This window comes from Oryctolagus cuniculus, chromosome 12, assembly GCF_964237555.1.
Source record: "Oryctolagus cuniculus chromosome 12, mOryCun1.1, whole genome shotgun sequence".
In the NCBI taxonomy this organism is placed as follows: Eukaryota; Metazoa; Chordata; class Mammalia; order Lagomorpha; family Leporidae; genus Oryctolagus; species Oryctolagus cuniculus.
This window is the reverse complement of record NC_091443.1, coordinates 22,223,828-22,251,655: the sequence shown is the minus strand read 5'-3', so window position 1 is coordinate 22,251,655 and position 27,828 is coordinate 22,223,828. Positions and strand designations below refer to the sequence as shown.

Here is a 27,828-nt window from a genome sequence, read left to right as displayed (position 1 = left end):
CTGGGCCTAAAGCAGCCATGGTGGACACTCACAATACCCCTTACTGAGCACACGGTATGTCAGGCTCTGTAACAGACCTGAAATTCCATTCATCTCATTCACAACCCCAAGCCTGATGAGCCATAAGCAACTGTTCGACGCTCCTAACAACCCATTTTACAGATGGAAACTGAGGCACAGAAAGCTTTAAGGGTCTCGTCCTGAGATTGCCTGGCACGTAGTAAGTATTAAAGGAGCATTAGCCTGAAAGATTTCACAAGCCCTTAAACAGGCCAGAAGGACTCCCTAGGCAGAGCAAGATCAGGTGCAAACAAGGGTCTTCAGAAGATTTATGGAGGATACATATTAGAAAAAACCACGCGGGTGCTGGCACTCTGGCTCAGCGGGTCAAAGCCCTGGCCTGCAGCACTGGCTTCCCATATAGATGCTGGTTCGTGTTGTGGCTCCTCCACTTCAGATCCAGCTCCCTACTAATGCTGCCTGGGAAAGCAGCAGAGGATGACCCAAGTGGCTGGGCCCCTGCACCCACCTGGGAGAGCTGGGAAAAGCTCCTGGCTCCTGGCTTCTGATTGGCTCAGCTCCAGCTGTCATAGCCATTTGGTGAGTGAACCAACAGATGGAAGACCTCTCTCTCTCTCTCTCTCTTTCTCTATGTAACTGTCTTCCAAATAAATATATCTTAAAAAAAAAAAACAAACAAAAACAAAACAAAACAAAACAAAAAAAAACCTATGCATGAATTTCCAGGGCCAGTGCCGTAGCTCACTTGGTTAATCCTCTGTCTGCAGTGCCAGCATCCCATATAGGCACCGGGTTCTAGTCCCAGTTGCTCCTCTTCCAGTCCAGCGCTCTGCTTTGGCCCGGGAGGGCAGTGGAGGATGACCCAGGTGCTTGGGCCCCTGCACCCACATGGGAGACCAGGAGGAAGCACCTGGCTCCTAGCTTCGGATTGGCGTAGCTCTGGCCGTAGCGGCTATTTGGGGAGTGAACCAACGGAAGGAAGACCTTTTTCTCTGTCTCTCTCTCTCACTGTCTATAACTCTGTCAAATAAAAATAAATAAATAAATAATAACATACTCCAAACATAAAATTTGCATCTCTCCTTTTCCCACATAACCTTCTCCTAAGTAGAAATAAGACTGGCACAGACAGGTGACACTGGAGGCTGAGTGTGGACCTTCAGCAAAAGACAATTCGATTCCCAGACTTTAAAAAAAAAAAAAAAAAAGTCAACTCCCTGAAATCTATTTAGTCTCCACCAACTGTCCTAAATGAGACAGCACAGAGACCACTCAAGGAGTTAATGAAGTCTTTTCCAGAATGTTCTTCAAGAGTTCGCATAGAAACCTCACGCTTTCAAAAGTAAGTCTGCTTCCTGTGCCTGTGGCTGCTTTAACTGGACTCTTCCCAGTGGGGCTGCAGGACATGTGTCCGGACCGGCACCATCTGCTTCGCCGCTCCTTCTCCAGCTCAGACCCCCGCCCCCCGCCATGGCAGAGTAATCAGAAGAAATCAGAGGAACACCTCAGGGAAGAGATTCGAGGGCTCCGACTTAACTTCCTCCAAGGAGGATCAAACACTGAAGACTGTTCCTTTTCAAGTTTTATTAATCCTGGTTCGTAATTTCCACCACATCATTAGTCATTTCCTATTTCTGAAGGGCTGGCAGCAGTTGCCAAAGCATCAGGCAGTAAATGGCAAGATAACCGTGCCACCTGCGTGCCGTATTGACAGCTACCCGCAACCACATCTGGGTGAGAGGCTAACGCGCTTTTTCTAAAAGGTCAGTCATTTAGAAGTACAGCCCGGTTTTTGATCTCCTGCTAAATACTTTTATCCACATCATCTCCCCATCTGGGCCTGGAAGTCATCATGTGACCTAGGGTACTTTGAAAAAGAAAGCCGCAACAGCGGATCTGCTCTAACCCCAGAACCCAGCGAGCTTGCAAACTCCGCCCTAGAAAGGGAGCGAGTCTCTGTTGCTAGCCGGGAAAACTCAAGTAGGAGTGGAAGATTAAAGAAAGAACGAAGAATAACATCAGGCCAGAGTCCCTTTTCAAAGCAGACCCACGAAAAATCATTCAGAGAGAACTTGAGAGCTGCCCAGTGAATATCCCAAGAGTGTCACCCAGCTGATGATGGCGTGTAGGCAGCTGCACGGCCAAGGCACTTCCCATATCCTGGGCTACCAAGGCCAGTCTCCCTGACCAAGCCCTGGCAGCACGTGACAGACAAGCGGGGTGCAGGTGAAGGCCTGTCTTCTCTACAGGCCTAACGATACAGAGAGGCTTCAAGTCCGAGGCTCCAGAGAGAGGGCTAGCAATGGGGAAAGGGACACAGCAGTCCAGCGTGCCAAGCCCCTGGCTGCCTGGCCCACCCACCAGTCCCGAGAACCATGGCCCGTGAGGGCTGCTTTTCTTCCACTGGCGACTCCCTGTTTCAGGAACTGTAAGGGAAACACAACTAAAGCTCATTTGAGGATGTTTTCGTTTCTGAAAGGCTAAACCCCAATACGCGTTCCTTCAACGGCATGTCCACCTGGACAATCCCAAGCCCTTTGCCAGTGGTCAGGTAATCACAGCCCCAGCTTAGCCAAGGTCCCAGACGTCTCTGGGCGATCTCCACCACCGTGCAAAACAGTGTTGGAGAACTAAGCTCTGACTGCCATTCTGAGGCTGAAAACTGGGCCAGGACAAGGGTTCATTTACCCACGGCCTTTCCCCACCTCTGCCTCTCTGTCCAGCCATGGTGCAGGCAGGCGGTCACAAACAGGTGACCCCACAGGGTGGCAGTGTCAGCCATGACCGCAACAGGACAGGAGAAATCCAAGCCCTACATCCCTCTTCCTTAAACTCACACGCGTCCCTGGCATTACCGACAAGCCTCAAGACGTAAACGACGCCAACATGCCCGTGCCATGACGTGTGGAGGAGCCTGCTCGACACATCTGGCCTCTTTTGAAGCCTCACATGCCGCCTGGGAATGACAAAATGTCTCAGCTATAATCGTGAATAGCAGTTCTTCTTGACTACATGTACACAAACAGCCTTGGGCAGTCAATCTTCAGCTCCCACGCTGGTTTCCCCCGCCTTGGGGTCTGGGGATTTTACATGGCAGTCCACGACCCACCCATGAAACACACGGAAGGAGCAGCCACCACTCCCTGCTTTTGATAATGACAGTGACCCTTATCTTAGGGTGTTATCCTCAAGCCAAGGGCTCCTGAAGAGGCAAACAGCAGTGCTCTCGCCTGCACAGCATCCCAGCTATGAGCAATAAGCCCTTCTCCTCCTTCCTACAACTTAACTTATTAGACTCTCACCAGTCCTCTAATTCCCCTGTTCACATCCCCTTCAGCAAATCGTGTATTGACAACTAACATTCCTGTATAATCACTTAAAGGTAAATCTCCCTCATTAACATACCCTTCCGAGGGGGCTGGTTTTACGGTGCAACGGGTTAAACCGCCACCTGCGACATCGGTATCCCTTATGGGAACAGTTCGAGTCCCAGCTGCTCCACGTCCACTCCAGTTCTCTGCTCATGCACCTGGGAAAGCAGCAGAACAAAACAAAACAAAACCATCAAATCCTTCTGGGGAGGTAAGCATCCTAGCTCTCTGGCTGAGCTGAATCCTAACAAGGTTGGCACGAGGTAAGGAATCCTCCGACGACATCCGGGACAGGCTCGGCCTTTGGTCGCCAGGCCTGCACCTATCTCGGCCAGAGTCCCTGGGGCCCTGTGTTCCCGGTTCCACACCTCCCCCCAAGCTCCCACCCCCACCCCGCACTTCAGTCGCTGTGGTAGCTGAAACCGGTATTGATTGTTATCTGCCTGGCAACCCCATGCTCCCAGAGGTTCCAAACTGATCAAGTGGCCTTCAGAAATGCCACCACTTCTTAAAAAGGCCGAGCCCAGCTCTGCGCTAGGGAGACAGAAAACAATCCCTTATCGTGTCGGAAGTAATACTTGCGGTTATCTAGAGCAACGGTAATCATATCATACACTTTATCTGAGAGTGGCTTTTTCCTTCCAGGGCTAGGAAGAGAAACTTCTTCATAATGAGCACTATTGAAACTCCAGCCGGCAGACCTCTGGCTTGGCCCCGCGCCATGCCCTGGCGTAAGCATGTAATCATCTCAGAAACTGCAGCAGGGCAGAACACAGGTACAAGTATTTTCTGGAAATACCGTGTGTAGGGGCCCGTTTTATAATGGAGATTGTTTGTATTTAGAGCCCCTGGGGCCTGTATGGCTAACAAGAGCGAGTGGTTCCGGTGCCAGCTCCTTGGATCCAGTGGGACTTTGTGTAGTTCAGGGCAGAGGGCCGGGGGCGGGAGGCCGGGGAGGGAATGCAAACATTTTCCCTTCGAAGTGCAGCCTGCTCCCAAGAGAAAAGCACCCTGCTAGTTCATCTGCCATAGTTCCTTGGACAGATACTGTGGCTGTCAGCACCCACATCAAGCCATGTGCTCTATCAGATTTTCAGCACTGTGGAAGTCTTTACAATAAAATTACCCAATGGCATCATTTATTGGGAATGACAACCCAACCGCAGCGTCTGGGCGCGACGCATCCGTCAGGCGCATGCGCAACATCAGGTGTCCGCATCAGCCGGGGACCCTGCGCGTCGGGCCGTCTCACGAGGGCACCACCACCATCTACACGAGAGAAGTAAAACGAAATCTCCTTCTGCAAGAGAGAACAATTTCCATCTTTGCTTGTCAGGTCAGAAACCTGGAGCACTGTGCCGGGTGCCCTGTGAGTGTGGCAAATACTGGCCCGGAACAACGAAGCACCATGCGTTTTTTTTTCTTCCCCATGCTCCCTTCAGGCACGCATCCCAGCTGCCCCTCGACGAGTCCAGCCCCAGAGGCTTGCTTCTCACTGCAATCTGTGCCTCTGCTCCTAAGCTGACCGCGCATCAGGTACACAGATGCAAAGGGTAAAATGATCCCTATTTGCCTATAGTTAGAGTTTTGTCTCTATAAATGAATGTTGCTAAGGGGGAAACAAATCATTTTTATGCCTAGAAAGTGGTGGTCATTATTTTAAATCTCCTTAAGGGGCTACTGTCTTTGCCTTCCTGTAAAGTAAATATATGAAGATATTATGTATCATTCAGAAACAAAGATACAAAACTACCTGCTCTGCTTCAGAAGAGACTTGTGTCAAACATGGGTTGTGCAAAACTAAAGAAACCTAAGAGTGTTTTGAGAATATTTGCCCTCTACATACTTTTCCATTAGACTTCTGCTCAATAGAAAGTATAGTGTTTATCTTATTCAGCTGTTAATTACTGACTTAGGTGCAAGTTTAGAGACCAGGCCAGGGAAATATAAATCGGTAGTTATTGAAAGGTGATCGTAATCAGCTATTGTCAACTTGAATAAATAAGAATATTTAATTGTGACAATAAATTGTCACTAAATAAATAAGAAGCAACAGGTTTCAAATACACTGGAAGCTTAGATAAAAAGAAGACATTCTTGGCAATGAAGTTCATTCGCTACTGAAACGCTACCACAGATATCCTAACTTTTTATTTCCAGGAAGCTGTTAAGCTCCAGCTACCTTGGGGTGGGGGGTGGGGTGACATGTTTCTAGGTAGCTTTTTGAAGTCCCTGCCAGCAACATGGGTCTTCGGTTAACACACACACCTGCTCGTGCGAGCCTGCCGCCACTGCAGAGTTCGCCGTCAGAAGCTAACCCTGGAGCGCGGAGCTGACGACTTGACTTCACACCCACAGACGAAATGTGCTCACTTTCCTTTGTATGACAAGCAGGCTGCATTCACCACGCTGAGATAAAAAGTGGAGGAAGGCAGGCCGCCCAGAAAACAAGTGAATAGCAGCAGCTAAGATCGCGGATCTGTGGGAGAAACAGAACCGGCAAAAGGGACTTTTGAAAATAAAAGTTATTTGTTCCTAAATGCTGCTCCTTTGCTGGGAGCTATTTCTTGAGAAAGAAGCTGCTTCCTTCCCTAACCATATAAAATGATCCCTGAAGTTATTTATAGTGTTCATGGCCCAGAGGCATCACTCGGTTCCCCCACCACAAGCCCAACCATGTGTTACTATATTAAAAAATGTGAAAAAGTAATTATGGGGTATGGAAGCCAGTGTCTGCAGACACAACCTGCCAAAGAGGAAGTGACAGGAAACGTATACTCCTCCGTGCCGCTCAGCACTGCCCAGGCTCCAGGCTCCAGGCTCTGAAGACCAATCTGTGCCAAGAAAGAGGCGAGGAGCCTGCCCTGGTGAATCAAATATCCTTGTTTCTGAATACACAATAAACCGGTTTCCATCACCAGGTCCCCTCGCTGGGTCAGACTTTCCAGTCCCGTGGAGAGACCACTCAGGGCAGCTGTCTGCTTCAGCTCCCACCCCTCTGGCCAGACTGGCACGCACAAGGTTCTGGACTTGGGCGAGGGTCTGAGACCACTAACACTGGCCCCCGAGACCCTGAGCTGCCACTGGCAGGTCCCAAATCCTGACCGGCCTTGTCCTCAATCCAGCTTCCTTGTTCCTCTTCCTTCCTTGCCCCAACCCCTTGGCCTGATCATGCAGGCTGGGGTGGCCCCTCCATTACTGACCACTGGAGCCCGCGTTCCCCGTGCCGCAGCCCCTTCAGCCTGGCCCTGGACACAACAGCTCCACCAGCGCCGGGACACGGCTGCTTTCTACCTTGGGAGACAGAAAAAGCAGTGCAAGCCTTTGGCCCCAAGAGCAGGCACCCGCCAGGGAGGAGAGCCCAGGCCAGCGTTCCCAAGAGCCCTCAGCTCAGCAGAGAAATGACATTTCCTCCTCTGGGCCTCCCTTTGCCTCTGGGCTAAGCGACAAAAGAAGTGTCCTTCTAATGTCTCGGGCAAACGGAGATAAGCTGCCACCCTCACAGGGCGGCCTGAGACATTTGGAAAATTCCTGCTCTCTCAGGAAGACTTTGGGAGCCGGTCAGCGTGATCACCTCGGAATTCACTTTGATTATCTGAACGCGTCAGCACAGGAACTTCCGAAGACGGTTAACTGGCCTTGTCCCTTACCATCCCTTGAATGTAACTAAATCAATCAAATTAGCCTATTTCCCTAGTGGGTGATATTCTATGAGCATGAAATTTTCTATTACATACACACCAGGCTTGAGTTTCTACTTTACATGCTGCAGTTTTAGAATATGAGCAAAATGTTGATTCTCAAAAGTCCCTAAAAATACTCCCCTCGGGTTTTTTTTTTTTTTTTTGGCAACTCATAGGATTTAGGCGGATATCTATTGGTGCAGCTGAGCAGACGGCTTTAAGAACTGAGAAAATACTTTTATAAGACAGATCCATGGCAACCTTCCACATACAGAGACTGGTTTACAGTTTTCTGAGATGCCCTGCTAACCTCCCGAAGATCTGTAGACTCGTTTATATTATCTTAATTTCCCAGGTTTCCCCCTCTCATCTTCGCCTCCAAAATCTGCTTCTCTACCACTGCAGTATCCACAGTGCCACCTGCTGGTAGTTGGGAGTATTTTCGCGGTTCCGATCCGTCCCTCCCTCCGGGGACTGAATTATAAGTCTACCAATGGCTGCCGAAAGGTCACAGGAACATACTCCTTAATAGCAGGAGAGTTCACGAGATGAGAAAGCTCTCAGTTCCTGGACGCTTAACGTGACTCAACACATTCTCTTTGAGCAGAAGTGTGGCTATTTTTAAAGCAACATGAAACAAGTTCAAAACATTTGCAAATTTCCTTCATGCAAGTTGGCAAGAGGGCTCCGTGTGAGAAATATATGCATATACTTTAAATGATTAGTAAGACTAAATGTCTCCAACAAGTTTCCAAAATTCTGTATTGCCTCATTCCCATCAATTCTGGGTTTCTACTTTGTTTTCCTTTCCCAAAGTGCCTTCACCTGTCCAAAGTTACGGAATTTGCCATCATAATTGGTCAGATGGGAGCAAAATTTTAACTCAGTGCCTTGGCTTGCATTCACAGCACCCCCTCTGCACCAGCAGGCGCCCCTCTCCTCCTGGAGTCCGGGGGGCAGCACCCAGACGATGGGCCCTGCAGCAGCTGCAGGCCAGTGTGAAGGCACTGCCCCTCCTCCTGCTCCTAATCTTTCAGATGGCTCAGCGCCTCTCCCAGTGCCTGCCGTCTGCCATTGGCATCTCTGGCTTTAGCCTGGCAAATGATCACAGAGGGTAATCTTTAGAATTCCCAACTATTGAATACGAATAAGGGAATAAGATCATTCCTGGAAGCTTCAGTGTGGGACTAAGTAACCCAGAAAGCAAGGCTCATGAGCTAATCAAGTTTCTTATCAACCCCCCTAGTCTAGACTGGCAAAGGGTCGTCATCTCCCTTTAACAGGCAGGCAAACTGAGACACCCACAGGTTCCCATTTCTACTATCTATGTGGCTGACATTCTGAGTCTATATTGGGGGGAAAGCACAGCACAAGGCTTCTCACCCAGCATGAATGCTGAACAGAAAACAGGCCCAAGTCTCAGGACTCAAAGTTCTGGGGGGAGGATCACGTATTCAGTAGAGGTTTTATCAGAGACGACGAATTTAGAAATGTAGAGGCTCTACCCAAGTATTTACAAGTATTTTAGATTATAACTGGGTAATCATCTTAAAGAAATTTTTTTTAAAGATTTATTTATTCACCAGAAAGAGTTACAGAGAGAGGAGGGGAAAGACAGAGGTCTTCCATCCAATGTTCCCTCCCCAAGTGGCCACAATGGCCAGAGATGAGCCAGGCTGGAGCCAGGAGCCAGGAGCTTCATCTGGGTCTCCATGCGGGTGCAGGGGCCGGAGCACTTGGGCCATCTTCTGCTGCTTTTCCCTGGCCAATCAGCAGGGAGAGGGATGGGAAGTGGAGCAGCCCAGCCAGGACCGGAGCCCACATGGGATGCCAGATCCCCTCCACACCCCACCCCAAGCCCTGCTAGAGGCTAAACAAGGCAACTGCAGAGGGAGGGGAGGCCACACACCACAGCCTGTCCTGCTCTCTCTGGCACACGCCCCCATTTTAATTCTGTTTGCATTTACTTTCCTCTTCCAAGTATAAACCGGACCCTGACATTTTCCGGCCTGCACCCAAATTCAGGAACTGTCACTTTTCCTTGTCTTTTTTTTAAAAGTGTATAAACTTCAAAATATTTTCTGTCAAGTTGGCAAAGCTCCAATCAGCCTTTAACCACTGCAATTAAAGTGATTTTCCATCTGAATATAACCCTGACATGGAGAGGACTTGTAAGAGTTCTATGTAAATCTGTCTTGATAGATTTGTTCCCTCACTGAGCCTATTTTTATACTCATCACAAGCATTTATACATCCTCACCATATTCAGCTTATTCTAGGAATTGTGAATCAAAATAACAGCAGTGGTTGCTATTTAAAGGAAAAGCTGTATTTATGATCCCCCTTTAAAACAAGCAATAACCTAGAAAGCAAAAAAAAAAAAAAAAAAAAAAAAAAAATCCTAAGAAGTCTTCCACTTCTTTTCATGTTGATATAACAAAACAAGCTAAGCCTATGATAGAGCCAGACAAAGTCAAACAACATATTCCACTCAGAGGAGGTGGGGCGGCAGGGAATGCTATTACAAAGCATTCTTCTTATGTCATCACGGCTTCCAGAAAACACTCAAGGCCCCGACATTTGTTCACTTACCGTGGGATTCGCTTCCCAGCCCAGGAGGACTTCGGTAACAGTGCACTTAGCACTCAGCAGTTATTTGACCTATTTTACTAATGTGTCTGGGAAGGAGGTTAATTAACAGTGGATGGCCATATCCTTAAGCTTAATTTTTCCAACAGCCCTGCTCATAAAAGGAAAAATTGAGTATGTATTGAAGGAAGCAAGCAATTAAGTTGCACAAATAGTGAGCTCATTGAACTGCAGCTGACTTCTATCATGTCAAAGAACAACTAAACACAGAAGCAATAAAAAGATTGTTGCCACGACCACCACTGAGAGCCGACTGGCAATAAAGATGAATAACTTCCTACTTGGAGATCACTGATGAAAGCGCTGTAGAAACCAAATGTTACACATCGGCATAAATAGAGAAAAATATTTTAATGCGTGTTTGGCAGGTTCAGAAACACTTTATAGTCAATTTTAAATGAAGGTTTATACAACAACAGTAAACTCCACTTAAAACAGCCCTTGCAATTGCTCTTCTCGCAAGCATGCTGCAGTGGCCTTCTGGAAGGCCTGAAGCGTGCTGGGGAAGAAATGTCTCCTACCTGACACTGGGGGGGAGGGCAGGGGGCAGGGGTGGGGGTGGGGAGCAGAATTCCACCAGCCGGGCTCCTCTGAAACCAAACCCAAGAGTGGAGCCCCAGAAGCCATTCAGATGGCTGTGACCCTTGGAGGCAAGTAAACAGACTCCCCATAGCAATAACCAGGAAATGTCTCCCCCACCCCCAGCAACCCTCTGCTCCCCTTCCCCCCTCCCTAAGCTCGCAAAGGTCAAGTTGGAGCCCAAGCTGCCCTTCAAGTAAGTGTACTCACATCCAGGAGTGCAAGGCAGTTGGCATCTGAGTCAGCTCCCAGGACTATCAGTGTCACCGAGGTGGGACGGGCATGATTTGACAAGGACAATGTGTCTGACAGAGAGAGGCTTCTGCTCTCAGCTTACAGATGCCTGTGGAGAAGACCAGCCCCTCTAAGGGCTGGACCCCTGCACCCACCTGCTGCCTTTGCAGGGCACTCTGTGGAAAGTTACCCAAGACCAAAAGAAAGGAGAATTTGGCCTGCCCAGTTGCTTAGAACCTAACAGAAAATAAAAAAAATAACTACCCCTCTGCAGCGCTGCGTGCATCTCACTGCCATGGAGAAGCAGAGACAACCTACAGCAAACATCCCTTCCTCTCCTGCTGGCTCCATCGTAGAAGTCGTCTTGACAACAGGAGGGGAATGGACAGGTGCTTTCCTTCTGAGCACCCCGCCCCCAGACTTGGGCCGGAAGAGATCAGAGCCCAGCCATGACATTAGCATGAGCTGTTCTTCCTCTCCCTCAACTACTCCAACCTCTTCCTCCCTCACTCTGATATGTGGGCTGTGAGCTCCTGGGAGACTTGTTCTCCGAACACCACCAAACACCCATCAATGTGCTGGGTATTCTGTAGGTGCTTAATGAATGCTTTGGGGCTACAATCAGTGGAAAGGGTTTGCCATGTTTATGTTCCATTTGAAGATTTATTTTCTCTTAACTATTGCTGCTGTGACGATCAAAGGAATTGCAACTGGAGACAAGATTTTATGCCACAGATTGTGGGGGTGGGAGTGTGCAATTTTTCTTAAAGAGGTACAGTGTTCTCAATTTTCTTGGGTAGGAAAAGAGACCCAAAATGACCTGAATAAATTAATTATACCAAGTGAGTATGTTCACAGTCTAGTGTGGTTGGCCTACCCATTAGGCACTATTTTACAGAATTTCAGAACTGATTTTACTCCCTATGATCTTTGAATATTTGACTTGGGTGATTCTAACCATAATGCAAAGTAAAACTGCAAACATCGGAATGGTTTTATCAGATGAGAGATAGGTATTTGGAATTTTAGCATCACTTTTCCTAACCACCTTTTAAGAGGACTTGTCATCAGACATACGGTCTGCAAATCTAATAAAGAAATCGGTTTGAATACTTATATAAATTGCGTTTCATTTGCCAGAGAATTCCTTCCTTCCATTCTCCAGCCTGAAGCTGTGCACGGGCTTTGAACTCCAGGCTCTGCACAGACTTCCAACACCACACACTCAGATTCCAGATTTGGAGCGAACTGCAGAGCACAGGACTGGGGGCTGTAGGAAAAAGGTAGCCACAGCTCAGAGATGGGAACCCTCTGCTCTCTGGAAACGCCTCCGGCCTCAGGTTCTCTCTCCAAACTCCAAAGGCCCAGACTCCTCAGTTCCCCTGTGTTAAAAGAATAAGCAAACGGCCGAGGGAAGCCCACGGTTTCCTTCCGCATGGTGCAGAGGAAGCCGCGGGGCAGCAGCCGCCCAGGCACAGCCGTCACTTCCTCGGGGGCTGGTGTCCATTTCCACCCGCTGGGACGGGGTCTGGCAGCTTTGCAACCAGCAGGATCCAAGAATCCAGTTTGGCTCCAATTCTACCTTTAGGATTAAAAGCCAGTTCTGTGCAGCTCTGAGAGGCATCCAAGCTTTAGGAAGGATTTCCCATTGCCTGCTCTTCCTCGAGAGCGCGGGCAGAAGGGCAGTTGGGCCGGAGACTCGAGGGATCCTCGCAGACACCTGGAGAGTACGGAAAGACAAAGCACGCAGAAGCACGAGAAAGCTGATCTTTTCTTCTCCTCTTCTGGGGAGTCAGTGCCGGGTCCTAAATTTAAAGCAAAATAGGGTATAATCCTAATAATGGAATCCAGAGAGAATGCTTCTATTAAGCTTGAAGAAAGAAATGGTGTGTATAATTCAAGTGTATCAAAAATGGGATCCTCCGGGACGGTGCCCTGGCTCACTTGGTTAATCCATCCGCCTGCGGAGCCAGCATCCCGTATGGGCGCCGGTTCTAGTCCTGGCTGCTCCTCTTCCAGGCCAGCTCTCTGCTGTGGCCCGGGAGGGCAGTGGAGGATGGCCCAAGTGCTTGGGCCCTACACCCACATGGAGACCAGGAAGAAGCACCTGGCTCCTGGCTTCAGATTGGTGTAGCTCCAGCCGTCGCGGCCATTTGGGGGATGAACCAACGGAAGGAAGACCTTTCTCTCTGTCTCTCTCTCTCTCACACTGTCTATAACTCTACCTGTCAAATAAAAAAAAATGGCATCCTCTAAGCCTCTTCTCTTCAAAGTTCTTTATCTCAGTTCACAACTTCTCCATTTACCAACTCACGGAAGGAGAAACTTCAGAGCCCTGTGTGAGGCTCCCAGGGCTCCCATCGCATTCAATTCAGCCTCGATGTCTCTGGGATTATTCCCTCATCTCTGCTTTTCCCATCAGCATCTTACCTCACACCATCTATACCCGGACTGTGGTCTAACCCGCCACAGAGCTCCCTGTCACCACTCGCATTCTCTTGACTCCAAGTCATCTTTTCAGAGTACAGTTATAGGGGCCAGGTGGTGTAGCGGGCTAAGCTACCACCTCCAATGCTGACATCCCATATGGGTGCCAGCTGCTCCACTTCTGATCCTGCTCCCTACTTAATGGCTTGGGAAAGCAGTGGAAGATGACCCACGTGGACCTTGCACTCATGTGCGAGACCCATATGAAGCTCCTGGCTCCTGACTTCAGCCTGGCCCAACCTCAGCTGTAACAGCCATTTGGGAAATGAACCAGCAGATGCAAGATCTTTCTCTGTCTCCCTCTCTCTCAGTAACTCTGCCTTTCAAATAAACATAAAATCTTAAAAAAAAACAACAACAACAACAACAACAAAGTACAGTTACGGTCATGGCACACCCTCTCGGTCCAAAAGCTTTTAGTAGCTGTCTCTCTTAGAAAAGCCCGTATGTCTTAGCACAACAGTCAAGATCCTTCAGGAACGGAAATGATTCTGTACTTTGAAACTCCCCTGCCAGTTTCTTCTCTCGCACGTGTCCTTGATCGTGTCAGAATCTTTCCGACTTCTGGAACTTGGCACTTGGGTTCCAGCTTCATCTATTCAAAATCTTGCTTCTCCTTTAAAGACTCATTCAAATGTCACCAATTCTAGGAAGCCTTATCTGCTTCTAAGACAAAAACAAACAAACAAACAAAAACAAAACAAAAAAAAAAACACAAAACAACACACACACAAAAAAACTGTTCTCTCCTCAGGGCACATATAACACTTTATGGACTGCTTTATTCCAATGATAGTTGTGATCTCACTTAAAGTGCAGAATTTTCCATCTCTTTGTAAAAGACAGAGACATAGTCCAGCCCTTCAAAAACTGTCCTTAGTGCCTTCAACAAGGCAGACATCCCACAAACTCCTTACACTGAACTGACAAATACAGAAATAAGGAATTTGCACTAAAAGCTGACCACTGATGAAAAGCTAGGCTGAGAAGTTATCAAGCAGGACTTGAAGGGAAGGAAGAAACCTGGATACATGCTGCTCAAACTGAGGTCCAGGAACAAATCTCTCCTGGTGGAACAGAGACGGCCGAGGCCATGGCTTCTCAGCATTTCAGATTTGCATACACTTGTGCAGGGTTTGACTGCAACTGATAAGAGCCACTGGAACTAAGTAGAGAAACGACCCCTTCTCAGCAGTAGGGTCTCAAGATATTGTGGTTGAAAGGACGTGATCAGAAGCTGACAAACCTCACAACTCAAAATTATATATAAAGGTATTTCAACAAGCATATAGGAAAATATAATTGAAAGATAGTGCGCATTTTTCCCATGAACATTTTTTAAAGATGATACAGACCACATAGTTACATCAATAAATATAAATATTTATATTTGAGATACTATTTCATTGAAACATATCTACAAAGATTAAATGATGTCTTAATAAAACTAGTATTCAGTTCACGTATTTGCCATCATAGCATAGGGGGAAAGCCAAGAACTAAAGCCATCTCATCTCCTTGGCCTTATTGGCATTAAGCAATCAAATTCCCTGTGACTCAGAAATCTGAGACAGGCTCAGTGCAGGCTTTTCATTCTTGTCAGGAATAAAAAAATTTAAACACTTGGAAACGAAAAGGATAATTTTGCACCATCTCCTAGTACGAGTCTGGCCTCCCCCCTAAGCCTTTTCTGGGTCAACTCTTCCTGAAGTGAATCACATTAAGAAATGAATCTCTTAACTGCACCGTAGAAGCTAACAGAAGCCAGGACTTCGTCACCCTGCACATAATCAAAGGGCGGAGACACTGGGGCATTTCAACTACATCTTCATTCCTGCACTGTTCTCGGTTATTCTAAAGCAGGCCTGCGTGTAGGAGGACTTTTTTTTTTTAAGTGTTTTTATCTCCTTTTTGCATGTTAGCAGGTCTCACAGTCTCTTTTGCACCACAGATGGAAGCCTGAACTATGCCAAAGCTAAGCAGCCAGGCCAATGGATTTGCTCGAGAAAGAAACAAACTCAGTCATGAAAATGACACATGGATTCAAGACGAGCTAGGGGCAGAAGAAACTCAAACTACACAATCAGTCCCCAAAGTCAAGACAAAGACAAAGGAGAAACGCAGACAAAATCTAGACCTGAAATAATATATGAATGCCACAGCCAGACTCAAGGAGAAACAGCAAGAAGCCAGTGCGATGGACTGGAGAAGAGGGAAGAGCCCTGTGTCCGTCCCCTGGGATGAGCCTTGATTCACCAGGACTCCGGTGTGATGATCACACTCTTATTTTGCTGGAAGTGGCCATCGCGGGTCTCTCAAGAGTGCATCCCACATCAGCACCAACGTCTACTCCTCTGTTTGGCACTGATGAGCCAATGGCCCTCCAAACAATAGCCCTCTACCATAAGAGACAGGCAAAAGGAGGCAGCCACCAGCGGAATCATCAGTACTGGGGGTAGCGAACTCGGTGAAGTTTAAACACGGATCTGAAGTAATATTCTTCCTCTGCATCATTTCCTAGCCACGCAGCTCTATTCAATCCAAATGTTTTCTGAGAGTGCTGCCCTTTGAGAATAGCTGTGAGCACGCTATGTTGCTGTCCACAGCTTATCCAGGAGCTTTGTGTCCAAAGGTCTCAGAGCTGAGCCCTCATCTACGGATTGGGCTCCCAGGATAAAGTGGTAAAGCTGGAAATTTATCTGGAAGCACCCAATGGTGGGCCACCCATCATGTATTCCATAGAGCTGGCTGCACCCTAGAACCTGTTTCATCATCTATAAAAAGCAAATAGACACTTTTACTCGAGATCTGAGACTCAGTAGCTACGCAGCGGTGATTTGTAAATCGAGCTAATAGTACAGACACCTTGGTGAAGGTTAGGCACAGATCTCACGAGAACTGTTCAGAAAGGGTGGGGCAGGTTGTCAGCAGACACCCATTCCCAGGAAGACTGCCTCACAACGAAGACAAAACCCCTTTCTGTAACTGTCAACACCAGGTTACAGTTTTGTGATTGATGTGGCCTTTACATCGCTGAAATTCAGAATTACTCCTCTGACTGTGGTAGCAAGGACATTTCTGCAAGAAAGCAGGGGCAAGGTCAGGGTGGAGTAGACCACTGTCAAATCTTTTGTCCAAGGATCTTGGTAGAGCTCATTTCTAGGAACAGTCTGATACCTTGGGTAAACAGCATCTTCCCAATCCGTCGCAAAGAATTTAAGGAAGACAATACCCCTGACCCCGTGAAGTGGGTGCAGTTATGATTCCTGTCACTTAACAAAAGCACTGAACCAAGTACAAAAGGAACACAAGAAACTTTCCTTCCCTCTTTCATGTGTTAAAGATGGAAAGGCCCCAAAAGGAAAGAGGAAAGAACGTTTACCTCCCCAAGATCCTCTTCCTGAAAAGAAATGTCCTCTTTACAAAACAGTAATGAGGGCCGGCGCCACGGCTCACTAGGCTAATCCTCCGCCTTGCGGCACCGGCACACCGGGTTCTAGTCCCGGTCGGGGCGCCGGATTCTGTCCCGGTTGCCCCTCTTCCATGCCAGCTCTCTGCTGTGGCTAGGGAGTGCAGTGGAGGATGGCCCAAGTCCTTGAGCCCTGCACCCCACAGGAGACCAGGATAAGTACCTGGCTCCTGCCATGGGATCAGCGTGGTGCACCGGCTGCAGTGCACCAGCCGTGGCAGCCATTGGAGGGTGAACCAACGGCAAAAAAGGAAGACCTTTCTCTCTTTCTCTCTCACTGTCCACTCTGCCTGTCAAAAAAAAAAAAACAAAAAAAAAAAACAAAAAACCAGTAATGAGGTAATGTACATGCATTTGTGCAGTTTCCAGGACACTTCTGGATTCCCTAAATAACAGCATATTCTATTAAAAAAAAAAAGGCTTTGCACTTGAGTTAACTATTATATTGGCTAGGATTTCGAGAGGATTGAAGGGATATTAAAATGAAAAAGAGATTAAATCTTCAATAGCTTGAAAATAAACCTTAAGTTCACTTTAATGCTATTGGGTTTTGTTTCCATCAAACTGAAGTGCATTAAAAAAAACTATGTGCACACAAAGATTCGGGACTGAGATAGTCTTGTTTCTCTTTCTGTCTTCACTGTTTACAAAGCAACCTTGAGCATGCCTATTTTATCTTTGCTGCTATGTTTGCTGACTTGTCAGTGTTTACATCAAGTTTGGATACTTGCATCTTGCGCTGCACGCAAAGGCAGCTGGTCCAGAGGGGCCAGAATCAGGGAGCGAGGAGTTGGAGAGCTTATCAAGTCATCCCCCAGAAGCCTTGCTGTGCTCATCCTCTGTAAACAAGTAGACATGTCAGCGGCCCTGGTTGCTGTCACTGCTGACAGTTCTCTACAGATCAGTAAGTGTTGAATTCTTTCAAGCTAGATTGTGCCCAGTGAGAGAAATGATAGTGTGGGATGAGGGGGACTTCATGGATATCTGAGTACCTTGGGAAAAGAGAGGAATTGATGCTTTTCACTCAGCGATCTAATGAAAACTAGACAAATAGTGGTCCTTGTAATATATAGTTTCCACCAATTCATGTGCCTTTTGTAAGGAACAAGTCTAGCCCATATAGAAAAAGAGGCGGTTAGATAGAAAGAAGTAAGTTCTCTTTGACGAGGGAGCTTCAGGTAAAGCATGCTTAAAGCCCGAGAGACTTGAGTTTACATTGGTAAATTTCTATCGCACAACTATTTCATTGCTTTCACTTCGTAAACCCCAAAACTTTATGTGCTCAAACAAGGAGAGAACTCAATAATCCATCTGGGAGAGCCAGGGCTGTCTACAAAACACAAAGAATAAAATACAAATCTTTAAGGACTATAAATGAGATACTGTGGCAAAGAAGGAAAGATTTGAAAATAGGTTTCGAAAGCAGTACCTGGTGTTTAAAGAACAATTAACTTTAACATGCTCTGCTTTGAATTCAAAAAGTATCTACTGGTACAAGTTAACTGGATCAAGAAAAATTCCAATTCATTTGTTTATTCATCCATTCTGACCTCAGATTTTTAAGATGTATAAAATGAAGATCAGCTATACACAGAGAACAACCTCTTTTCATCGAAACTGATAAAACGTGTTGAACTAGAATTAATCCAAATTAAATATGGCATCAAAATGTCATTATAACAGCAAACGCTAATGTGTTGTATTCAAGAGTAATTTTGCCATGACATTTAAGATACAGGTTTTCAGGTTCACGATATTTAGTAAGTAAAGAAAATCTTTTTCACTGTTTTCATTTTCTTCTTCCTGGGAAGGTTTCCTAAAAGCATTTTGCTCCATTAAATAGTTGAAAGGACAAAATGTCTTAGGTTCCAAAACTTTGAGAAGATCCTAATTTCAGTATCAAGGTCATCCCTGATCTAAGAACCATCTCTAAAAACAAGGCCAGAATCTAACATTTCACTAATCTAACAATATAATAGTTAACTTGATTTTTTGGGGGGGGGGGTACTAGTTTATCATAAATGCTATTTAATGGTACAAAATCCTATTCTTCCCAAGTTTGTTTTTAATCCTTGTCAACGTTCTTTATCGATACACCTATCATTATCTTACAGAGCTTGTCAGTCTGTCAACCATGAGAGGCAAAGAAAAACCTAAGGAGAAAATCTGCACATTTCTAGGCACCAAATAAAATGTCACCCCATTTTCCTAGTTTTCCTAGGAGCAGAAAAGCTAAAGAGCCACTGGTAAGGCCCAGGCAGACACTGCCAACCAGCTTTCCAAAAAGCAAATGGTAAAAATAAAATAAAATGAAAAAGATTTGCCTGTCATGGGAGTTGGTCAATAAAATGCAACAGTGTTTATTACAACATTTAAAGTCTGTGATTAAGAACACCAAAAGGCCTAAACTAGAAAGGTTTTCAGCCTGTAATTTCCCTGCAGTCCTGGCCGGTACTTCCTTATGAGTTAGCTCAGCGGGGCTTTTTTCCACGTCCATCATCAGCTTGTAATTATTGCCATTCTCAAAGCGAAGCCAGATGGGTCTTTGGAAGCAGGCATGCAGCTTGTTTATGAGAGAAAGAGCTGTAATATTACTCTACACAGAGGCCTATCTGGTCCTACTCAAAGAGCTCTGCTCCTCCCTCCTCCTCCCCCTCCCCCACCCCCAGCCCACTTCTCACTGCCTTTCCCTAGACAGTGCTGGGCAGCCTAGGGATGGGGCGGTGACCACGGGGACCAAAAGATGGCTGCATCTGACAGTATGCCGCCCGATCAGCGCACCTCACCAAGTGCACATGGAAATGAGACCTAGGTCTATGGGGAAATCAAGCCGCGAACTCTTTTCCCCTACAAACTCTAGTTCAAACCCTTCTTTCAGACGGCAGGGCTGCAAAGCTCCCAACCACCAGCACGATGCCTCCCCTCTGGCTTTTCTGGGAATTTCTCATTGGTTAGAAGCAAGATTCCCAAGGACAAACCTTTACTCCCTTTGCCTGGTAGGAAGGATAAACATTTGTAAGAAGCTGGGGTCAAGTAACGCGCAAAGCAACACAGCAAAAGGCAAGCGCGCCTAACCCAGGTTCATCTGGTGATAGGCTGGGGGTGTTATGTATCCCAGAGAGCCAAGCAGAGCTTCAATCAGCAGTTAATGAGGCAAGACCTGCAACAGATAGCCACTTTTAACTTACAAAAGCTTTTAGATGTCTCTGTTTACTTTGATCCATTTCAGTTAATTTGAGCCTGGTTAGGATGAATTTGCCTCTCTCTTTTTTCTTTTTCCCTTTTTTTTTTTTTTTTGGCTAGATAAACCCCCTGCTCCCACCCCACCCCCACCTCCCAAACAACAGTATCATTTACCAACTTTATACTTAACAAGTTTTGGGATCTTCTGTCAAGGTCAGCTACAATGATGCAAAAATCAGCGAGGGGGGGCCTGTAGCGCGTCTGCCCAGAATTTTGAAATCTCACCAGAGCACGAGAAATGCACAGGGGGGCGGGGAAGGAAGTCTGCACTTGGGAGACATTTCGAGCTCTTCATTTGTGATTAGGGGAAGCCCGCGCTCTGTTCGTCCCTGGTTATTTCACCCATGTGCTGACCAGCGAGGTTTCTTTGTTAAAATGTTTCAGAGCGGATAAAATTAATTTACTGTAATGTGAAATAATCCAGGAAAAACCCATACCTGATGGTCACAGGCCCGCAGGGCAGCTCTAATAAAACAGCCACGTTTCCAGGCCCCGGGGCGGCCGCTGAGATTCCGGGTTTGGGAAGCCGTGAGGACTCCTGTGCTAATGGATTTGCACCCGGGTCAGCCTGTTAATAGGGATGCGCTGGCCTAATGAGATCTTAATTAGGTTGGCTTGGCGCTTGACCTCCCAGGCTGTGTGTAACCACGCCTAGGACCACAGGAGGAACAAACTGTCCCGGAGCCTTTCCCGGCATGCCCCGGGCTGCCCGCCTTCCCGGCATGCCCCAGGCTGCCCGCCTTCCCGGCATGCCCCGGGCCCATTCTCTCTGGCACCCTGGTTCTTTTCCCAGGTGTTTCCTGCTCCTGCCGGCACTCTTGTATTCTTCTCGAGCTTGTGCCGTGTTCCAAAGCACTTTTTCTTGGTTAAAAAAAAATTAAAAAAAAAAAAAACCACTATATTGAGGGGCTAGCGTGGTGGCACAGTGGGTTAAGCTGCCGCTTGTGACCCCAGCGCTAATATGAACAAAGGTCCTCTCTCTTCTGCTTCCAGTTCTGCTCCCTGCTAATGTGCCTGGCACGTAAGAGACCAGGAAGGAGCTGCTGGCTTCTGGCTTCAGCTTGGCTCAGACCCTGCCGTGGAGGCCATCTGAGGAGTGAGCAGCAGATGGAAGAGTCTCTCTCTCTTTCCCCTCTCCCTCTCTCTCCCTCTCCCTCGCCCCTTTCCCTCTCTCTCTCTCTCTCTCCCTCTCCCCCACCCCTCTCCTCTCTCTCTCTCTCTCTCTCTCTGTCACTCTACCTTTAAAATAAATAAATTTTTAAAAAGACTATATTTGAGGCAAGTGTGTATTTCTTTTTGAAAAAACTTCTGTACATCTGGCTAGCAAAGGTAATTTCATGAGTGCACTCGAGACAGGTTTGGCTAACGTCTATTTCTTAAAAATAGACTTTTCTCAAATGAACTATATTCCCGTTCCCCACTCCCCACCCCTATCCCGTCTCCTACATTTCCAGGAAGTATTATGAAGATATTTAAGTTCATGGAAGGAACAGGATGAAATCCTTAGGCATTTCTGCCCTTAAATAAATTGGAACTACTGTAAAGTGTTCTCTTTGCATGCCTGCCCAACAAAGACCCAGTGGGACCATGAGGGAAGCAAAGCTAGGAAACTTGACTTCTACTTTGGGTCCTTCATGGAAAATAAAAGGTTAAGTACCCACCTTGGAGGGGAATGTTACCACCAGGAAGGGCTCTGGGCACTCCACATGCCTTCTCTGCCGCCCTCTCTGAGAATAATAGCAACAAAAATATTTATGCACTGCCGACCAAGGGACATTGAGCTAAATGCTTTAGGTTTCTGCAAATGTGTAGAGTGTCTCGTGTGCAAGCTTACTAAATTCAGTTAATGATGGTGGCAGTTGCTAATCTGTAGGCCAAGTTATTCCTTTCATTCACGGTCTAGAGAGAGATGACACGGGCATGTTGAGTCACTCAAAACAGGCTCAAACCACCCCAAGGAGTTTGCTGATGAAAGGTTTTCCTTGCCTTCAAAGCCACTTCCTGTGTCACATGACCTATATCACTCTAAAGATAATAACACTTCCCTTTTATCCAAAGATCTCAAAGCATTTTCAAATGTTAATTAAGCCTTCCTCATCCTGGAAGATAGCAATGCCAGTCTCGCTGCTTAAACACTATATTCCAGAACACAGGTTGTTCTAATCACCGAGAGAGAAACGGAGGCCTCTTTGAGGAAATCCAGTATGTGAGCCACCACCCAAAAACTCAGAACACCCAGAATTCTCCTACATCTCCTGGGAAGCCACAACAGTATCCTGTTCTGTTGTCCCCTGGCCCCACGGATTGCTTCTGCTGCAAGCACCATATCCAGGCAAATAAAAATGGGGGGGGGGGGGGTGCAGCAAAGACTTTATAATTGTTCCCCTGTGTTTCGGGGTGAAAATGTAGGAACACATTTCTGCACACATATTTGTGCTCTCAGCAAATAGAAAGGACCCTCAGCTATAAGCTCTTTTAAAATTTTTAATGTATTTATTTGAGAGGCAGAGAAACAGAAACAGGCAGAGAGCTCCCAGTGATTAATTCACTTCCCAAATGCCCACAATGGATGGAGCTGGGAACTCAACACAGGTCACCCACGTGGGTGCCAGTAACCCAGTCATTTGAGCCACTACCTGCCACCTGCCAGGGTCCACAGCAGCAGAATCAGGAGCAGAACCAGTACTTAAACTCAGTCACTCTGATATGGGACACAGGTGTCTCAACAGGCTTCTTAATCACTCCGCCAAATGCTTACCCCTTTATGCTTTTTGGTTTTTCATAAGCAGATGGGGGGCAAAATAATCAACTTTCGCCGTGCTCAGATGTGACTGTTCAGGATGCAGTTTGCCTGCCCTCCTATTTCACACTCATCAAGAACTGACTCTGACCCAGGGAGCGGGCAGATTTCAGGCTGCTGTGCAACCTTTAGACTGCAAAAGGAAGACCAGTGGCCGCCAAAGCCCGGATAGATGCTTCCTTGTCTCCCTTCCAGCTTCAGCTCCCTCTACTGCACCACACTAACTGTCTCTCCATTCTTCTATGGGCCAAGCTGTTTTCTTCTCCCAGGGTCTTTGCACAGGATTTCTCTTCTACCTGGAATGCTTTATGTCCTGTTCCTAATAGAACTCTACTCATAGAGTAGACCCCTAACAAAGTTAGCTTTGCTCTGATGGCAGACTGTTCGGTGATGAGCATCCATAAATTTTTTTTTGTTTGTTTAATGGCTCCCCTCTACTATAAGCTCCATGAACAGAAGGGTTGTATCTATTCTGTTCCTCACATTAAATCCATGTCTGGTACTTTGGATGCCCACAGAAAAATTTATGTTAAATAAATTAATGAGTAAATGTTTTCTGATCCCTTATTTCTTTTAAAGTGATATTACACAGTGACTAGGACAAGAGGCAAATAGATACCTGAAATTTCATTTTCATCATTGAAGGTCTTAACTTATTTCTACCGTTTTGAGAATAGCAAACAATCTGAACAATTTGGGTAAATATGACTTTTTCTCCAACAACCTGGAGAAGAATCTAGTCGTATCCCCATTTTGCCATCAAAATCACGGGGACCGAGTGTCGTAATTTGCCCATGTCTCTGAGATTTCTCCTTCCATTCATTTGCTTCCTAAGCCCTCACCATGTGTTAGGCACTCTAGTAGTAGGGCAATGCCCAAGACAGGCATGGCTTCCTTCTTGGAGCTTTTCTCGTGGGTCCTCAGGGCAATAGCAGAGTGCATTCTGGTGCACATTTGGTGCTTGGTAAACACTTTTAAAACCAGGCGACCATTGGAGGGTGAACCAACGGCAAAGGAAGACCTTTCTCTCTGTCTCTCTCTCTCTCTCACTGTCCACTCTGCCTGTCAAAAAAAAAAAAAAAAGAAAGAAAGAAAGAAAAAGAAAGCTTGATGGACTGTGACTGAGTTCCTCCCAAGTTTAAAGGAGTCCCAGTACCTCTGCAGTGTTGGTGGTCGCTACCTGACTTGCCTGGGGGGCTTGTGGTTTGCTATTCATTGTGTAAATGTGTGCAGTCCAGAAGGAGGTCACAGACATTCTATTATTTTGATAAAAAGACAAAGATCAATATTCATGAAAGTTTTCATGCATGCTACTCCATTGCAGCCAAAGTGATCTTTCGCAAACATTTGCCAGACCATGTCTCTCTGATGCTGTATGCCATGGCCTGAGGATGGAGTCCAGTCTCCCCATCTCCTTGAGTTGGATCATGAGAGCTTAACTCTCATTCTGGAATAATCTCTGTCTCACCTACTGACTTTACTTATACATTTCAGACTCTGTAAAAATCCTTTCTCTCCCCCCATCAACTCTAGGCCTTAAACATGTTCTACTTCTTAGTAACCCCCTCCCTGCACTCCCCACCATACCACAGCTCATTGCCCACACAGAGTTCATCTGTGTGCATAACTGTTATTGGACAGTGCTCTTGGGAACAACTCCTGAGAACAGGAAGATAGCCCGGATGGAGGGAGATGCTGAACTGCAATGGAGCAGCAAGCAGGACCTCAATGAACCTACTGTGAGCTGCGGCCCCAGGCTGACACTCAGAGCTGCCCTATCCAAGGCAAGGAGGGGTCCTGCACGATGCTGTGCAGGGAGAGGAAGGGAGCCGCGAGCAAGGCAGCTTCCTTCAGCGGAGGGTGGTTCCTGATGATGGCTGAGTGCCATCAAAAGCAACGCTGCTGCCAGTTGGGAAGCAGCGGTCCTTAAGGAGGTGTGTGAGCGGTGCACCACAGCACCCGCCAAAGTCTGCTTACCTCTGCTCAGCTTTGGGGTCTCAGCTTGAATGTCTCTTCTGCTAGAAGACCCCCTCCGACTCTCTAAGCCTAGGGGAGATACTCTTCCTCTTCCTCAGTGTCCCAGAGCACCTGCTGCCTGTCCTGGGAAAATATAAACCACATTAAAAAATTAACAGTCTATCAAAATATAAATAATCATGAACAAATTAAAGAATGAATGGAAATTAAAGATTCTTTTATTTTTAAATTTTTATTTATTTTCATTTTATTTGAAAGGCAGAGATAGAGACAGACAGACACGGATCTTCCATCCATTGGTTCACTTCCCAAATGCCTGTAGCAGCCAGGGTTGGGTCAGGTTGATGCCAGTAGCCAGAAACACAAGTCAGGTCTCCTACATAGGTGGCAGGGACCCAAGTACTTGAACCATCCCCTGCTGCCTCCCAGGGTGCACATTAGGAGGGATCTGGAATCATTTGGAAGCAGAGCCAGTACTTGAACTCAGGAATTCCAATTTGGGATGCCTGCATCCCAAGCGTTACAATCCCCACTCATCCACACATAAAAAAAAAAAAAAAAATCTGCAATGGAAAGTGTATTGAATTTGGAAGTTAAGGCATCCACATTCCATAGCAGAGTACCTGGGTTCTCTTCCTGCTCCAGCTCCTGACTGTTCCTTACTAATGCAGACCCTGGGAGGCAGTGGTATTAGGTCAAGTACGTGGGCTGCTGCCGCCCACATGGAAGACCTGGATTGAGTTCCTGGCTCCCAGTTTTGGCCTTAGCCCAGCCACCACCCAGTCACAGCCCTGTCCTGTCTACTGTGGGCAACTAGGGAGTGAATTAGCAATTGGAACCTCCCTCTCTCTCTCTTTCTCCTTCTTAGATAAATAAATGAATATTTTACGTCTGGATGACCGTTCACCGAAACATTGCTGTAATCTGTTGGTGGCAACACTGTGCTTGATTTTTATTCCTTCATTAGACCTTTGGTATATCTAAATTTTTATAAATACATATAAATTTTGCAAATTTTAAAAAAGTTGTAATCATTTTGAAGAAAAAATAAACATTGACAACTACTAGAATAATTAGTATTTATTGCTGAATCCCATTAAGTTATTAATTTTGTGCTGTAATTTAGAGTTCACTATATAGTTCATTAAAAGGAATTTCACATACGTAGTTTTGTTTAATCAGAAAGGGAAGTATGAGATTCTGATTCCTACTAGATTGCAAAATAAAGCGAACTCACTTCATCAGAAATGAGCTCACGCACCCGCACCGCCTGGGAACCCAGGCTCTCACAGGGGTGCTTCTCCAGCATGTTCATTTTCCATGAGGTCTTGGCGGGTTTTGAGGAAACAGCACCATCAGGACTCCCACATGCTAAGCCAGCCTGTATCCCGAGTCTTCCGGCTACAGTCTCTGCCCTTCCTCTTCACTCTTCCCTCCTCCCATTCACAGAAGAGCGGGATGCCTCTTCCCTGGCCGCATTCTCATCATTTGTTTGCATAAACCTAATCTGCAGGGCCCTCTGGAGTTGAAAGCCCTTTCTGCCCCTCTGCTGTCTCCCCTTCTCTCCCACAATGATAACACTGTCCACAAGGCTTCCCCATACATCACCTCCCTGCATCTTCCCAACAACGCTTTGAGCTCTGCACATCAGATAGGATTGGCCCCATTCTAGAGATAAGGAAACCAAAACACAGGTTATGTGACTTGCCAAAAATCACAGTTAGTTACTGATAAAGAAAGGCTAGAATCTGGGGCCTTACAGAAAAGCCCAGGACACTCCATGTTTTTGCTTTGATCTTGCAGTCTAGCATATGACCCATTGATAGGGCCCTGCCGAATCTAAACCTGGTTAAGAACTAAACTGACGAAGGGAAGATTCTGGATTCAGTTGCTGGGGAGGCTAGTGGTGAGCCTCATGTGGGAGTCATGCCACAGACTGCAAGGACAAGGTCTGCTTGAGAGTGTGTGGATCAATCAGCTTAGCTCCATCACCTTGGTGACCTAAACAATTCAATCACCTGTTCTTTTAAGGCTATATAAATATATACACACAAGTATATAAAGAACCATTCCCATAAACACATCACACAAATCTATGTTTCTACAACTGGTACTTTCTGTTTTCTTTCAAGTCGCCATGGGATAGTCTCAGCTGATGCCTATTGTCTTGGTGCATTGGTGATAACTCTCCCCTTCTTTCTTCCTTAATTATAAAGATTTAATCATCCTTCCTTCGTTTCCTTTCCCCTTCCCTCCCTCCCTCCTTCCTTCCTTCCTTCCTTCCTTCCTTCCTTCCTTCCTTCCTCCCTCCCTCTCTCTCTCTTTCTCTCTCTCTCTTTCTTTCTCTCTCTCTCTTTCTCTCTCTCTCTTTCTTTCTTTCTTTCTTTCTTTCTTTCTTTCTTTCTTTCTTTCTTTCTTTCTTTCTTTCTTCTTATTTAAAAGGCAGAGAGAAAGAAGGCAAGAAGGGAGAGATCTTCCATTTGCCAATTCACTTCCCAAATGCCTCCAACTGCAGCGATGGGGCCAGACCAATGCCAGGCGCTCAGAACACCCCCCCAACCCACCCCCAGTTTCCCACAAGGATGACAGGGATCCAAGCATCTGAGACGACTCTCCCTTTCACTGCCAAAAATGTTCTAGTATAGAGGACAATTTATACGGTCATCTTATATACACTCTACAGAAAACAAATGAGCGATTTCAGTAGACACTGAAAAGTATTGATTTTCAAAGTGGCAAGCCCCCAGTGTTGTAGGAAGGGTTGCCATTACTGAAATACACGGCTGGAAAAAGTCCCAGTGTTAAATAGCCCTCACTAAAGACACAGCGAGACACATACCCCTTTGTGTTATGCCGGGCTCAGGTTTTAAGATGTAGTGAAACTCTGGCTAGCTTCAATCCAGTTGCTAAATGATTTTGGGTTTTCTGCACTTCACTCCCTCACCTGATATTATATCTTTGTCTCATTGCTTATCAGAAGTCTTCCTTTCCACATTCTTTTTTTTTTTTTATGAGAAACAAATTAGAACTCTCAATGTTTTGGCCTAAAATCAGAATACCTCCACGTTTCCCAAAGGCATCTTGCCAAGGCAATGGCTTTAAAAAAAAATCTATTTGCCAAGTGGTAAGATTTTCATAGTAATTCCAACTCATGAACTTTGAGCTTCTTCAGTCTTCCCCCCCCCCTTCTCCAACATCTGAAACAGGGGGAGACTATCCATTCTTGAGTTTCTTAAAAACTAGAATTGGGGCCGGCACTGTGGTGCAGCGGATAAAACTTCCACCTGTGACGCCAGCAGCCCACACGGGCACCGG

At 46.5% G+C, this 27,828-nt stretch overlaps 1 protein-coding gene and 1 long non-coding RNA gene across 10 annotated transcripts in view; one reads left to right on the top strand and one right to left on the bottom strand.

Annotated features, from left to right (window-relative positions):
- The window catches only part of LOC103351297 (uncharacterized), a 260,758-nt gene that overhangs the window by 211,593 nt on the left and 21,337 nt on the right, over positions 1–27,828 (bottom strand). For 4 of the 9 annotated variants that reach the window (XR_007910252.2, XR_007910251.2, XR_007910249.2 and 1 more), the window contains exons 2-5: positions 24,514–24,636; positions 6,596–6,686; positions 5,661–5,871; positions 3,427–3,550 (exon numbers count right to left, since the gene is read on the bottom strand). Coding sequence is in view for 4 of the 9 variants with exons in the window: in XM_070053649.1 (XP_069909750.1) it covers positions 3,427–3,550; positions 4,519–4,598 (204 nt within the window). In the remaining 5 variants the exon portion in view is untranslated. Of the gene's footprint in view, positions 1–3,426; positions 3,551–4,518; positions 4,693–5,660; positions 5,872–6,595; positions 6,687–24,513; positions 24,637–27,828 lie in introns of those variants that run through there. The other 5 variants (XM_070053649.1, XM_070053648.1, XM_070053647.1 and 2 more) reach the window with 2 other exon arrangements.
- LOC103351254 (uncharacterized) lies at positions 3,849–5,889 on the top strand. Its single transcript, XR_007910255.2, has 3 exons — positions 3,849–4,168; positions 4,835–4,928; positions 5,751–5,889. It is a non-coding gene; the product is annotated as an uncharacterized lncRNA (long non-coding RNA).